This window comes from Balaenoptera borealis (genome assembly GCF_965194805.1).
Source record: "Balaenoptera borealis genome assembly, chromosome: 20".
In the NCBI taxonomy this organism is placed as follows: domain Eukaryota; kingdom Metazoa; phylum Chordata; class Mammalia; order Artiodactyla; family Balaenopteridae; genus Balaenoptera; species Balaenoptera borealis.
The window spans coordinates 18,122,275-18,134,582 of record NC_138879.1 but is presented as its reverse complement, the minus strand read 5'-3'; the positions used below and the strand labels follow the sequence as shown (position 1 = coordinate 18,134,582).

General features: G+C 42.7%; 1 protein-coding gene across 1 annotated transcript; it reads left to right on the top strand.

Annotated features, from left to right (window-relative positions):
• Positions 1–6,980: 6,980 nt before the first annotated feature.
• RPL23 (ribosomal protein L23) lies at positions 6,981–12,199 on the top strand. The gene is made up of 5 exons (XM_082373536.1): positions 6,981–7,127; positions 7,687–7,770; positions 8,069–8,197; positions 11,843–11,956; positions 12,064–12,199. Exons 1-5 carry the CDS (start codon positions 7,115–7,117, stop codon positions 12,144–12,146), a joined length of 423 nt encoding a protein of 140 aa, XP_082229662.1. The 5' UTR covers positions 6,981–7,114; the 3' UTR covers positions 12,147–12,199.
• Positions 12,200–12,308: the final 109 nt, after the last annotated feature.

The window sequence follows — 12,308 nt, the reverse complement described above, 5'->3', positions numbered from 1 at the left end:
TTATTTTACTTATTTATTAGACATTTCAATTTCTTCCTTTGTTATATTACAAAGCTCTCAGGCTCTAAATTAATTAAAGTATGAGATTGGCAGAAAAATAGAAAAATAATTGGAATGGGTAAAAAAATTGAATGTAGCATATTACAGACATGGCATTTCAAGTCATTTATGAGGAGAATTTTTCCAACGGTTTTCAAGGTACTCCCTGGAGCCTCTCCTGTAAGGACCCCCAATGGGGGTAGGGGGTGTTGCCAGGTTGGAATAACTCTCATTCTTCCCCATTTGAACCAAATTTAACTGTTTTACGTAGTGAACTTATTGGTAAGTTGATCTGAAGGGTTCTGGACCTAGGATCCTGTGCTGCCAGCAGACTCTGGTCACTAAGCCCTTCCTCTCCTTAGACATTCCAGAGCTGTCACTGCTGCTCTCTGGAAAGAGTCACGTTGTCATCAGGAGAGAAAGGCTCTGAGGAGTCCTTCTTCACCGAGAGCCTTTCATTCCCCTCCCCTTCTAGGAGTCGTGAACTTCAGAACCTCTGCCTCCGACACCCATTCCGTTTAATTCTTCAACTATACTTTAATAAAATAAATTTTTAAAAAAAGAATAACTCTTCTTTTTTGTCTTCACTATCTGGGTGGATGTGGTTTCCTGAGATAAAGAACTGAGAAAGGAGTAAGTTTAGGAAAAACAAAAACAAAAACAAAAAAACCCTCAAGAGTTTCTTTTTAAAGCTCTGAAACAGAACGTAATAAAGTACAGCCTCCTATCCTTAGAGACTTCACATTCTAGTATGAGGTCAATATGCTAAGTTTGAGGTGCCCTGTAGACATTTAAGAGGAGATGTTAAGTATGCAGGTGGAGATCCAGTTAATTCTGAAGTTCAGGGAAATGTCTAGGTTGGAAACATAATTTGGGGAGTTGTCAGTGTATAGTTGGTAGCTGGTGAAAGAGGGAGTCAATCCCAGAAGTGCACTAGATTCGACTCATACCGGCTTGTGAGAACCAATTGTTAAATTTTCAGGAATTTTTAAAGCCAGTTGACTTCACTGGAAATTAGCAGGTGGGCGAATTTGCACTATGGGAATTGGCAAATGCTAAAAATCAGGTCCCCTGGAGCCAGTCGTTAGCCATTTATCAGCACAACCCTGCTCCTGACTGATGCTGACTTTCTCCAGCAAGGAAGAGGCCGGCTCTTCAGCACTCTCTGAGGAGGAAAGATAAGGTGTAGAAGGTTTGAGACTGGAGAACGTATGTGAAATAGTCATTTTAGAGAGTGAGAAAGTGAACCTAGTCAGTCAGTGGTGGAAGAGTAATAAACAGGGAGACTGTCTGAGATTGGTGGAGCGACCCAGACTTCTGAGCTCTCCCCTAACCACATTCTGCTTCTTGGGTGCAAGCTTGGTGGAATGCCACAGTTGAGTTTAATTAGGTTTGGCTGATAGGTACCACCCAGGGCTTATAGTGAAACAGGCACTGTGCCACTGTGGGGAATACAAAAAGAAATGCAACATGATCCCTGCCCTCAAGGAACTTACAGTCTAGTTGGAGAAACAAGATACATACTCCAAGGGGAAAAAAATACCTGACAGTCGAGAAAGTAAAGGTAGAGAGTAACAGAACTACGGAGACAGCTTGTTGATAAGGAGAGAAATGAAGTCACAGACTTTCTTAAAAATTGGTAGTGAGAAAGAAGAAATGGACAGGCGATAACAGCTAAAGGGAAAATTTTCCAGTCTAGGGAAACCTGTTGATGATTGAAGGAGCCAAGTGAGTGGAAGAGACTGAAGATGCTGGAGAGAATGGAGATACTGCGGGCACGTCTGGTACAAGAGCAGGGGTGTCTTGGGAAGGACAAAGGAAGCACTTCCTCTCCTGTGCAAAGCACAGGCTGGGGATCCAATGCAGCTCGGGGTGCAGGCAGGGAGGATGGAAATTAGACTTAAAGAATTCCAAGATGCCAGAGGTACAAGAGGTTGTTGTTGTTGAAGGAGAGAAATCCCATCGCACACCCCGCAGGACCTTCAAGCCCAGCTCAGACCTGACTTCGCCCTCCCCTTCTACCACTTGGGTGCGAATTGCCTTTTCTCTTGGTTCTTTAGCATCACCCCAGGAAACCTGAAACAATTGGTCATACATATCAAACTATTGTTAATGACCAATGCAATGTCTGGTCAGTAAACACTACAAATAAGCTGTAATCTCCTACTTGCCAGCAGAGGGGGTATAGCTCAGGGGTAGAGCATTTGACTGCAGATCAAGAGGTCCCCGGTTCAAATCCGGGTGCCCCCTCAGGTCCTCCTTTTAAACCTTAAATCATCCCAAAGATGGTAGAAAAGAAAGGTGGTACTAACCAAGCGAATATTTGGTCATTCTTCAATGTTTTCTGGGAATACAAAAAGTAATAAACTACAGCATCGTAGATTTTATATTCTAATGAGGTCAATGCGCAAAGGAATTTCCTGTGTTCTCTATCTCTACGTCAGTGGTTCCCAGTCTGTGGTTTGGGAGTTGAATTCTTGGAGGTCTGCCTGTGAGACACTTTCTACATAGGAAAAAAGAATTTATTTCATACTTCGTTACTTACCTGTTTCATTCTTATCCATTCATGAGTACAGTGGAGCTTTCCAGAGGCTACATGATGTCACAACAGACTAAACAGTGAAAATCCAGCTGTCTTTCATTAAGCCAGATATTAAAGGGATTTCTAACAGAATGTAAAGCAAAGCTATTCTTCTCATTATTTTTAAAATTTAAATACAGTTCTTTTTCATTTTAAAATGTTATGTATTTTAACAGGTAGTGGATTTATTACCTTAAGCATTTCACAATTTAAATTTCTAATCTGGTAAATGTCAATAGATATAACTGTATAAACAAAACCTCTTTGGAGTTCTCAATAACTTAAGAATGTAAAGAATATTCAGACAAAGATAATTGAGAATGACTGCTCTAAGTAAAGAGGTGGTTTGGGGAAGAGCATGCTGGAGTTGTGAAATGGCACAGGGAAGAGACGGCTCGTTCAAAAAGACATGACATCGAAAAGAGTTTTGAAGAACATGTAGTGGATAAAGCAAGAAAGAGTCCTGAAATCCTAAGCAGTTTGGTGTTTCTGGAGTGTGAAGTGTAAGAGGCGAGGTGACGGGAGATGAATCCAGGGAGAAGGTAAGCCATTTCAGGAAGAGACTCCAATGCCATGCTAAGGAGCTTGGACTTTATTCCACAGGCACTAGAGGACCAGTACAGGCTTTTAAGCAACCAGAGGTTATGGTCAGACCATTTGGAGGCTGTTGCAATAGGCTTGAACCAAGGGCAGACTTTTAGATGCATGGACAGAAAAATTAGTAGCACCAATCAAGACAACTAATATAGGCAGAAAAGCAAAATTTCTGGGAAAATCATGATTTTGGCTTTGGACGTCAGGTTTGAAGTGCCTGTGGGGTGGAGGTGTCCCAGTCTTTGGTTCCATACATTGGCTAGAGCTAAGCAGAAATGTCTGGGCTGGAGATACAGACTTGGGAGTTATCAGCATATTGATGGTAATGGAAGCTACTGGGTGGTGTGATCACTCAGGGAAATACACTTAGAAGGGACAATGAGTAAGGAGGAGAGAGCAATACAACAGAGCGGCTTACAGCCTGTGCTTTGGAATCAGCCAGACTCAGGGTGCCATTCCATCTCAACCTTTCATGATCTGTGTGATCTTGGACACATGGCTTAACCTTTCTATTTCTCAGTTTTCTCATCTGAAAAATGAGAATAATAATACCTAAGTCACAGGGTTGTGGGGAGGATTCAAGAAGTCACATTCCTGTAAAATGCTTAACTCAATGACTGGTACTTAGTAGCACTCCAAAAATAGTAACTTCTATTATTATTAGCATCATGGAAACCATGGGTGAAGAGTGTCAAGAAGATGGGAAGGGCCCCAGTGTGAAACGTTGTGAGGTCAAGTAAGATAAAGACTGAGGAGGGTCCTTGGATTTTGGAAAGAGTAGGTCATGGTGACCTTTCTACTATAATTTTTCAGTATATATAATTTGTAGTATACTTTCAGTCATGTAGTGAGGACATAAACTACACTACAGGGGTTCAAGGAACATGTGCATGCAGGAAGTAAGGAAATAGAGACAGATCATTCCCAGACCTTTGGTTTTCATGGACCACTGAAATTCCAAAAAAAAAAAAAAAGGGCAGTGTTGGGATGGTAGAAAGTTGACAGTTGACATAGGGTTGAAAGGAACATTTTTAACAAGAAAGATGAAAAAAGATAATCCTAGAATAATAGGCAGTCCTTTAAATTGAGCAAATGGAGCTTTATAAGAAACACTGTGTTTTCCAAATATTTCTAATTTTGCCATAGATGAATAAAAATTCCTTCACACAAGGATGCTGACGTATGGAGACCATAGAGGTAGACTTCTTCATTTGTTCAGCAATCATTCAGCATGTATTTACTGAGCCAGGCCCTATGCTGAATGCTGGGGATATACCACTGAACGAAAAGGAGAACATGGGCTCAGCCTTTAATGGAGCATATAGACTAGTTGAGGGTGATCGTTATTCAACAAAGTCATCAAATATATATTGAAGAATTGAAATAAATAGTAAGAAGGAAAAATACTACGTGAGAGAGGTCAGGGTAGAATTTCCCTAAGGAAAAGATATTTAAGCTGAGATCTGAAAAATCAGTAAACGTGAAATACATGATACGGGTAGGCAGGGTAGAGTATTCCAAGCATGTGTGAGGCCTATGGGTATTCAGGAGCATGGATGGTGTCTGGGACCAAAACGTCAACCCTGCAGAGCAAGACAGAGCACGGTGCAAGATGAGGTTAAGAGGTAGGGCAATGCCAGATCAGGGCCTAGTAGGCTGTGATATGGATTTTAACTTTGATTCTAAGAGTACAGAAACCATTGGAGGATTTTCAGGAGAGTGACATAGTAATGTTTACATTTCTGAAAAATTATTTCTGGCCATTGTATGAAGAGTGAGTGGATGGAGGGGGGAGAAATAGAGGTCAAGAGACATGTTAGGAAGCTTCAGAAATAGTTTAGGCAAGAGATGGAGGTGACTTGGTCCAGAGCATTAGCAGAGGAGATGGAGAGAAGTGGATATATTCGAGAGACATTGAGAAGGCAGACTGAAGAGAAATTGGACAGGAATCCCAGAGGGACACCTGGATGGATGCTAGTTTCATTTATCAACAGAGACAAATATGATAATGAAATCATACATTCAGAAACACATGGAATTTGGCTGAGAAGTGAAGGAGAGAGAAAAACTGGTAACTAGAGAAACAGTCAGGAGCAAGTGAAGGATTTAAGAGTGATAAGAGAAATTTATAAATGTATAAATTTATAGACCTCTTAAAGTTGAAGTACCCCAGAGCTTAGCCCTCGGTCTTTTTTATTTACCCTTGCTTCTTTGTGAACTCATCCACTATCATGTCTTTAAATATACTTCTATGCTGATGACTGCCAAATTTATATCTCCCTCTTTCTGGAACTCCAGGCTAATATGTCCAACTTGCTATTTAAATTTCTTTTGGTTGTCTAACAGACATCTAACTCAACATGTCCAAAACTGAACTCATACTCTTACCCCCAAACCTGTTCCTCCCATAGCTTTCCCCATCTCAGTTGATGGCAATGCCATCTTCCACTTGCTCAGAACTAAAGCCTTGGAAACATTTTCTTCTCTTTCTTTTGCACCCCACATTTTGTTGGCTCTACCTCCAAAACATATCCAGAATCTGATCACATCACATTACTTCTATTGCTACCTCTTTAGTCTAAACCACCATCATTTCTCTCCTGAGTTACTGCAAGAGCTTCCCAATAGATCACCTTATTGTATCTTTGTGTTCCCTCCCACAGCCTAGTCTCAAATAGAGTGATCCTTCTGACATATTAGTCAGATCATGTCCCTCCTCTGCTTATGACTCATTGGTTTCCTATTTGAGTCTGTAAATGTCAAAGTCCATAGCAGTGTACAAAGCTCTAATGGTCCAGTTCCATTACTTCTGACCTTCTGTCCTACTACTCTTCCCTTCACTTACTCTGTCCAGTCACTCCTGGCTTCCTTGCTGGTCCTCACATTGTTCAGGCACAATCCCACCTTAGGGTCTTTCATTGGTTGATGACTCTATCTGGACTGCTTTTCCTAGACAATCATATTGCTAGCTCCCTCACCTTAAAAATCTTCGCACTAATGTCAACTTCTTCCATGAAGCCCACACTGATCATTCTATTTTGAATTGCAATCTGTCTCTCCTCCCACTTCCAGACCTCTCTTACTTTTTTCTACTTTTGTTTTCATAGTACTTATCACCATCTAACATACTATATACTGCAATTACTACGTCTATGGCTTAGTATCTAATATCCACCTTCACCGCCACCCTGGCTGAATGTAAGCTCCACAGGGCATAAATGTTGATCTGTTTTGTTCTCTGATGTAGTCTAGCGTATGCCCAAAACAGAATCTGGCATAAAGTAGTCGTTTAATAAATATTTGAATGAATATATCGACAGAAAGAAGTCCGAAGAATGGGAGAAGTGAAAGGAGTAATGAATAAAGCAAGATATCTAAAATACAGATGGGTATGGGACCAAGTACACACATATGGAATCATCTGTAGCGCTATAATGGTACTTCTCAGTTATATCACAACCTAATGAAACCGTTTCGAACTCTTTCCCTCTAGCCCCCGACGCCGTGTGTTCTTTGGAGGCCCCTATACAGCACAGACCATTTAATCATTTCTGAACCTCTAGCGTCCATCGAAGTCCCTGGCACATACTTAGTGCTCAGAGAGGTTTTCCGATAAATTAAACCAATGTTTCTCTGTCCCAAACAACTACTTTCGAGTTTGTATGCAGTGTACAGTGGGTAACATGCACGCTCCTGCAGCCCTCAACCCCTCCACCGCCCACTTCACAGCGAGAGCCCTACACGATGCCCAGGATTTATGACGTAATAAGACCGCGCCCTGGGGAAGAGAGGCGGATTGAACAAGCACCAGATCACGTGACCAGATTGGGCGGGGCGTTGGAGTTGAGATCTCAGTGTCCTGTATAACTACTTCCTTTTTGTCCTTTTCCGGCGTTCAAGATGTCGAAGCGAGGTGAGTTTTTGGCTTTGGGAGATCCTTCGCCATCTGTCGCAAAGTTGCTGCTGGCCTCGCCGGGAACGGCGGCCATGGGCAGCTGGGACGCTTTGCTCTGCTCCGGGCCAGAGAGGGAGTGGAGGGACACCGCGAGAGCACCGGGAGAGCCCCCGAAAGTGACGGGGGGGCCTGGAGGGTTGAGTTCGCAGGATCCAGTCGTGATTCTTGACCGAATCCCGCGGGTTCACTCCGCGCCTAGCGCTTCAGTAATGGGGTTGGAGTTGGACTGGCTTAATCCCCAGAGTGGGCGACTTGTGCGGTCTCTCGCCTTGTAGGAAGAACTACGTGGTGCAAAAGTTGGATCGAGAATTGAGTCGTCCAGGTCCCTTAATCTCAATGTAATGTGCTAATAGTGAGGAATTGGCTATTTGCCTTGAGAACTGGGTGGCACATGGGGAGGGGATAAGGAGTCCTAGAGAGAGCGAATCTACAGTGTACCGCTCCCCGAAGCACATGCGAATGAATATATAGCTTAAGAATGTGAAGGGACCCCTCCTGTTTCCCTTCTTTCTTACAGGACGTGGTGGGTCCTCTGGTGCGAAATTCCGGATTTCCTTGGGTCTTCCGGTTGGAGCCGTGATCAACTGTGCTGACAACACAGGTGAGACCTTCGGCTGCACTCTGCCAAACTGCCCCTTTTAAAAGCACTCAGTGGGCCTTTTGCTAATGACCCACTGAGCCGTCAAGAAAGGGCAGAGTGAAAACACCGCTTTTGGGTGAAGCAGCAGCATGTTGTGTTGTTTTGCTTCAATCGGTGGTGTGACAAGGTGTTCCACCTGGGGACTAACTGCTTGGGAGTGTGTGTGGAGGGGGAGGCCTTGGAGGTGTTGGGGAAATGGAGAACTGCCTAACAAGCCCTCAAAAAAAACTTTGTTTTTTGTTTTTGTTTACTTTTATAGGAGCCAAAAATCTATATATCATCTCTGTGAAGGGGATCAAGGGACGACTGAATAGACTTCCTGCTGCTGGTGTGGGTGACATGGTGATGGCCACAGTCAAGAAAGGCAAACCAGAGCTCAGAAAGAAGGGTCAGTAGAGAGACCAGATCCTCCTTTTGGTCTGTGGACAGTTGAAGGACTTCTCCCTCTATTGGAAAATAGAACAGTAGTTTTACCATTCTCAGGGCCTCTTAAAGCTTGATTTTCTTTGAGAGGCAGTGTGAGATAAGCTGCAGTTGAAGTTCTATTCTTGCTGTCTTAAAGACCATTCTTTTATTTTTATTGGCGTATAGTTGCTTTATTTACAATGTTGTGTTAGTTTTTACTGCACAGCAAAGTGAATTAGCTACACGTATACATATATCCCCTCTTTTTTGGATTTCCTTCCAATTTAGGTCACCGCAGAGCACTGAGTAGAGTTCCCTGTGCCGTACAGTTCATTAGTTATTCTCATTAGTTATCTATTTTACACATAGTATTGATAGTGTATGTATGTCAATCCCCATCTCCCAATTCATCCACCACCACCACCCCACCCCCAGTTAAGTTCTTAGTTGGCTTCCGAAGTAAGCTAGGGGCTCTGCATATTTACCCTGCCATTTCCCCCAGCAAGTTCAGCGGATAGTTAACAGACCACCTCACATATTTATACCTATAGAAACAAAAGCTCTGTCCTGGGATTTACAGTCCATCCACATAGTTCCTTCCCCAGCTCTCCCTTTAGTTCTTGGTTTTTTTGTTCCAACTTAAATCCCTTCCTTTGTGCCTCAGATTTTTGCTGTGCCCCCTACTAGGGTTGTCTCTTCTATGAGAGCAGGTCTCTAATTAATTGCTGACTCCTAGGCTACAAATGAACATGGTGGTACCAGGTGAGATCACAGCCTTAAGACTTAAGTCACCTCAGGCAAGTTTCCTTTTCAGGAACTACTAATTTGAAAAGGAATAATTATACAAAGATGAGATTAACTCAGGGTTGTGACTTGTCAAAAGTTTGGCATAGTTGCTTCTAAATGTCTTCTGGTAGAAACTAAAACAAGGAGCTGCTCACTGCTTAATCATGGACAGCCCCCAAAAGTTTTCCTACTAGATGTATGGGTTAGAGAGGGGCCTCAGACACTTCTGACTTGACTGACTTTAGAGCTTCTGATACTCAGTGTACTTGAGTTTCCAGCTCCTGAACTTTTCTCCTGTGCCTGCTTAGTTTGTCTCTGGCCTGGGATGTTTTGCTTTTTCTGCGAAGTCCTCTTAATGCGCAGTACACGTGTGACAGGTCTCAGCCATGTATCACAGTTACTCTTTGAAGGTCTGTATCCTACTCTATCCCCAGGTGTTTAGCCTTTTGGTCAGAAATCTTACTTTGTTGACCTCTAATATTCACTTGGGGGCTTGGTAGGCAAGGAATAAGCATTGTGCTTAAGCACTGATAAATCAATGTGTTGATTGGGATCAGCATGCAACTAGACAGGCTTTCCTCTTAGAACACTTGCTGGGTCTGATCTGTGGCCTGGGGAGCTGTCAGGGAAGGGCAGAACAATTGTCCATCACTATGGGTGAGGTGGCAGCAGGATGTGCTGTCTGTCTCAATCAGTTGTGGGACAGACCAGAGGACACTTCATGGTTATAAAAATAGTTCTGACTTTCCAACTCTTAATTTTTTCTTTGGTCCTTGTTTCTTCTAAATGAATACAGTTGACCCTTGAGCAACGAGCAACGTGGGTTTGGACTGCATGCGTCCATTTATGGATTTTTTTTTTTCCCCACAATATATTACTGTACTACGCTATCTGAGATTGGTTGAATCAGTGGATGCAGAGGGTCAACTATAAGTTACACATGGATTTTAGACGGCACAGAGGGCTGGCGCCCCTAACCCTTCATTTTTCAAGGATCAGCTACATCTCCTGGCCTTAGACTTAGTTATAACATACAGAAATGTGGAAAGGAGCAGGACTGGAAATCCAGAGTCCTGTATTCGTGTGGCCTTATTTATTTGCTAGATGCATTTGTGAGAATTTAAATTGTTCTAAGTAGATGAGAGTCCAACGGAGGAGGGTCTCAGCCAATATTATCTGTCACTCAGTGTGTTTCCCATTAAAAAACTCAGAGACCATCTATGTACATAGATAGTACTTGCTTCAAGGATAGCCGGGATCTCTGTCCTTAGAAGATCCTACATTTCTAGTGTCTGATATTAAATATGGAAATGTAACTGTTGTCCCTACTTTACAAGAGGAAAACTTGAACTCCAGAAGATTAAGTAACTTGTTCAAGGTCTCCAGGCTACTGTCAGTCAGGATTTGAATCCAGGCTTTCTTTCAAGTGCAGTAGATGCTTTGAATGTCTGGAAAAATGTTCACTTTAGGAGCAGGTAGCGTTTTTTGTTTGTTTGGTTGGTTTTTAAAATTTTTTTTTTTTAAATTTATTATTTTTGGCTGTGTTGGGTCTTTGTCGCTACACGCAGGCTTTCTCTAGTTGCGGTGAGTGGGGGCTGCTCTTCGTTGCGGCGTGCGGGCTTCTCATTGTGGTGGCTTCTCTTGTTGAGGAGCACGGGCTTTGGAGCGCGTGGGCTCAGTAGTTGTGCCTCTTGGGCTCTAGAGTGCAGGCTCAGTAGTTGTGGCGCACGGGCTTAGTTGCTCCACGGCATGTGGGATCTTCCCGGACCAGGGCTCCAACCCATGTCGCCTGCATTGGCAGGCGGATTCTTAACCACTGCACCACCAGGGAAGCCCTGGAGCAGGTAGGTTTTTTAAAGTTATTTATGACCCTGGAAAACATTTCCTCAAAAAGTTAAACATAGAGTTAATTAAATAAGAAATAGAAGTTGAATTTCAGTTACCCAGCTCTTAGACCTCCAAGGGATGATCGTTTTTAATATTTTATGTCCTACTTTCCGATGTAAATGGGACCATTACCTTCCCGTAACCCATTTTTGCTTCACAAATTATTCTTGCATATTAAAAACTTAAAGAAGTCCATAATCATTTAAAATCGTTCTGTTCTGTGCATGTGTCATGAGATATTTAGGTTAATTACAGGTTTTGCTCTTAAAACAACATGTGCCCTGCAGTTAGAAAGGCATAAAGTGCTAATTTTTAGGTCAAGGTTTGCACTTGGAGGTTTTGATATAAATTGGGATGGAATATTGCATAATAAGGAGTTAATAGCTTGGCCTCTCCACTCATTCAGTGTGAGGAGGGTCCCATTCCCAATTCTATGGCATTAGGATCTTTTTAAAATTTATTTGGCTGTGCCGGGTCTTAATTGTGGCACATGGGATCTCTATTTGCGGCATGCAGGATCTAGTTCCCTGACCAGGGATCAAACCCAGGCCCCCTGCATTGGGAGCATGGAGTCTTAACCACTGGACCACCAGGGAAGTCCTGACATTAGGATCTTAAATAGTACCCACCTCTTGGGTGAAGTGAGGAAAAGTATAGAAAGTGCTTAGCAAGTTTCCTGCTGGTGCGTTGCTAATCGTACTCCCAAAGTACAGATTTACACTTGCAAGGAAATGCAGGCAGTTTGGAATTGAAATGAGTAAGGTCTTTCCTTAAGGGGTGATTGGTGTTTACACTGTCTTTCACACTTGATTTTAGGAAATGAAAAGCTAATGAGTATACGTTCTGTCCAAATGGGAAATGTTGGAGAGCTAGCCAAGGTGTAAATTGCTTTCTCGTGGTGGCACTGGAACTTGGCAGGTTAAATGACAGCTGCTTTTTTTTCCCCCCCTCTCAGTACATCCAGCAGTGGTAATTCGACAACGAAAGTCATACCGGAGAAAAGATGGTGTGTTTCTTTATTTTGAAGATAACGCAGGGGTCATAGTAAACAATAAAGGCGAGATGAAAGGTAATAAAGAATCCACATCGTTGTTAGACTTTTGAGACTGGATGATTTAACTTGAGTACAAGGAAAGGGCCCTTTGAGCTTATGTGTCACATCATTCTTTTATGCAGGTTCTGCCATCACAGGACCAGTTGCAAAGGAATGTGCAGACTTGTGGCCCAGGATTGCATCCAATGCTGGCAGCATTGCATGATTCTTCGGTGTATTTGTAAAAGAAAAAAACGATAATAAAAATTATTTGCTCCATGTCACTCTTCTTGACACCACCTAACCCTTACCCCCTCTGTAAAATAAAACTACCCAGTGCAGACTTTCTGTGGGCATGTGTAAAAAAAGATAAACAGTCATTGCACTT

Coding starts and splice junctions, on each gene's coding strand:
- RPL23 (XM_082373536.1), top strand. Junction 8,198..11,842: donor ACCAGAGCTCAGAAAGAAGG/GTCAGTAGAGAG, acceptor CCCCCCTCTCAG/TACATCCAGCAGTGGTAATT. Junction 11,957..12,063: donor CAATAAAGGCGAGATGAAAG/GTAATAAAGAAT, acceptor TCTTTTATGCAG/GTTCTGCCATCACAGGACCA.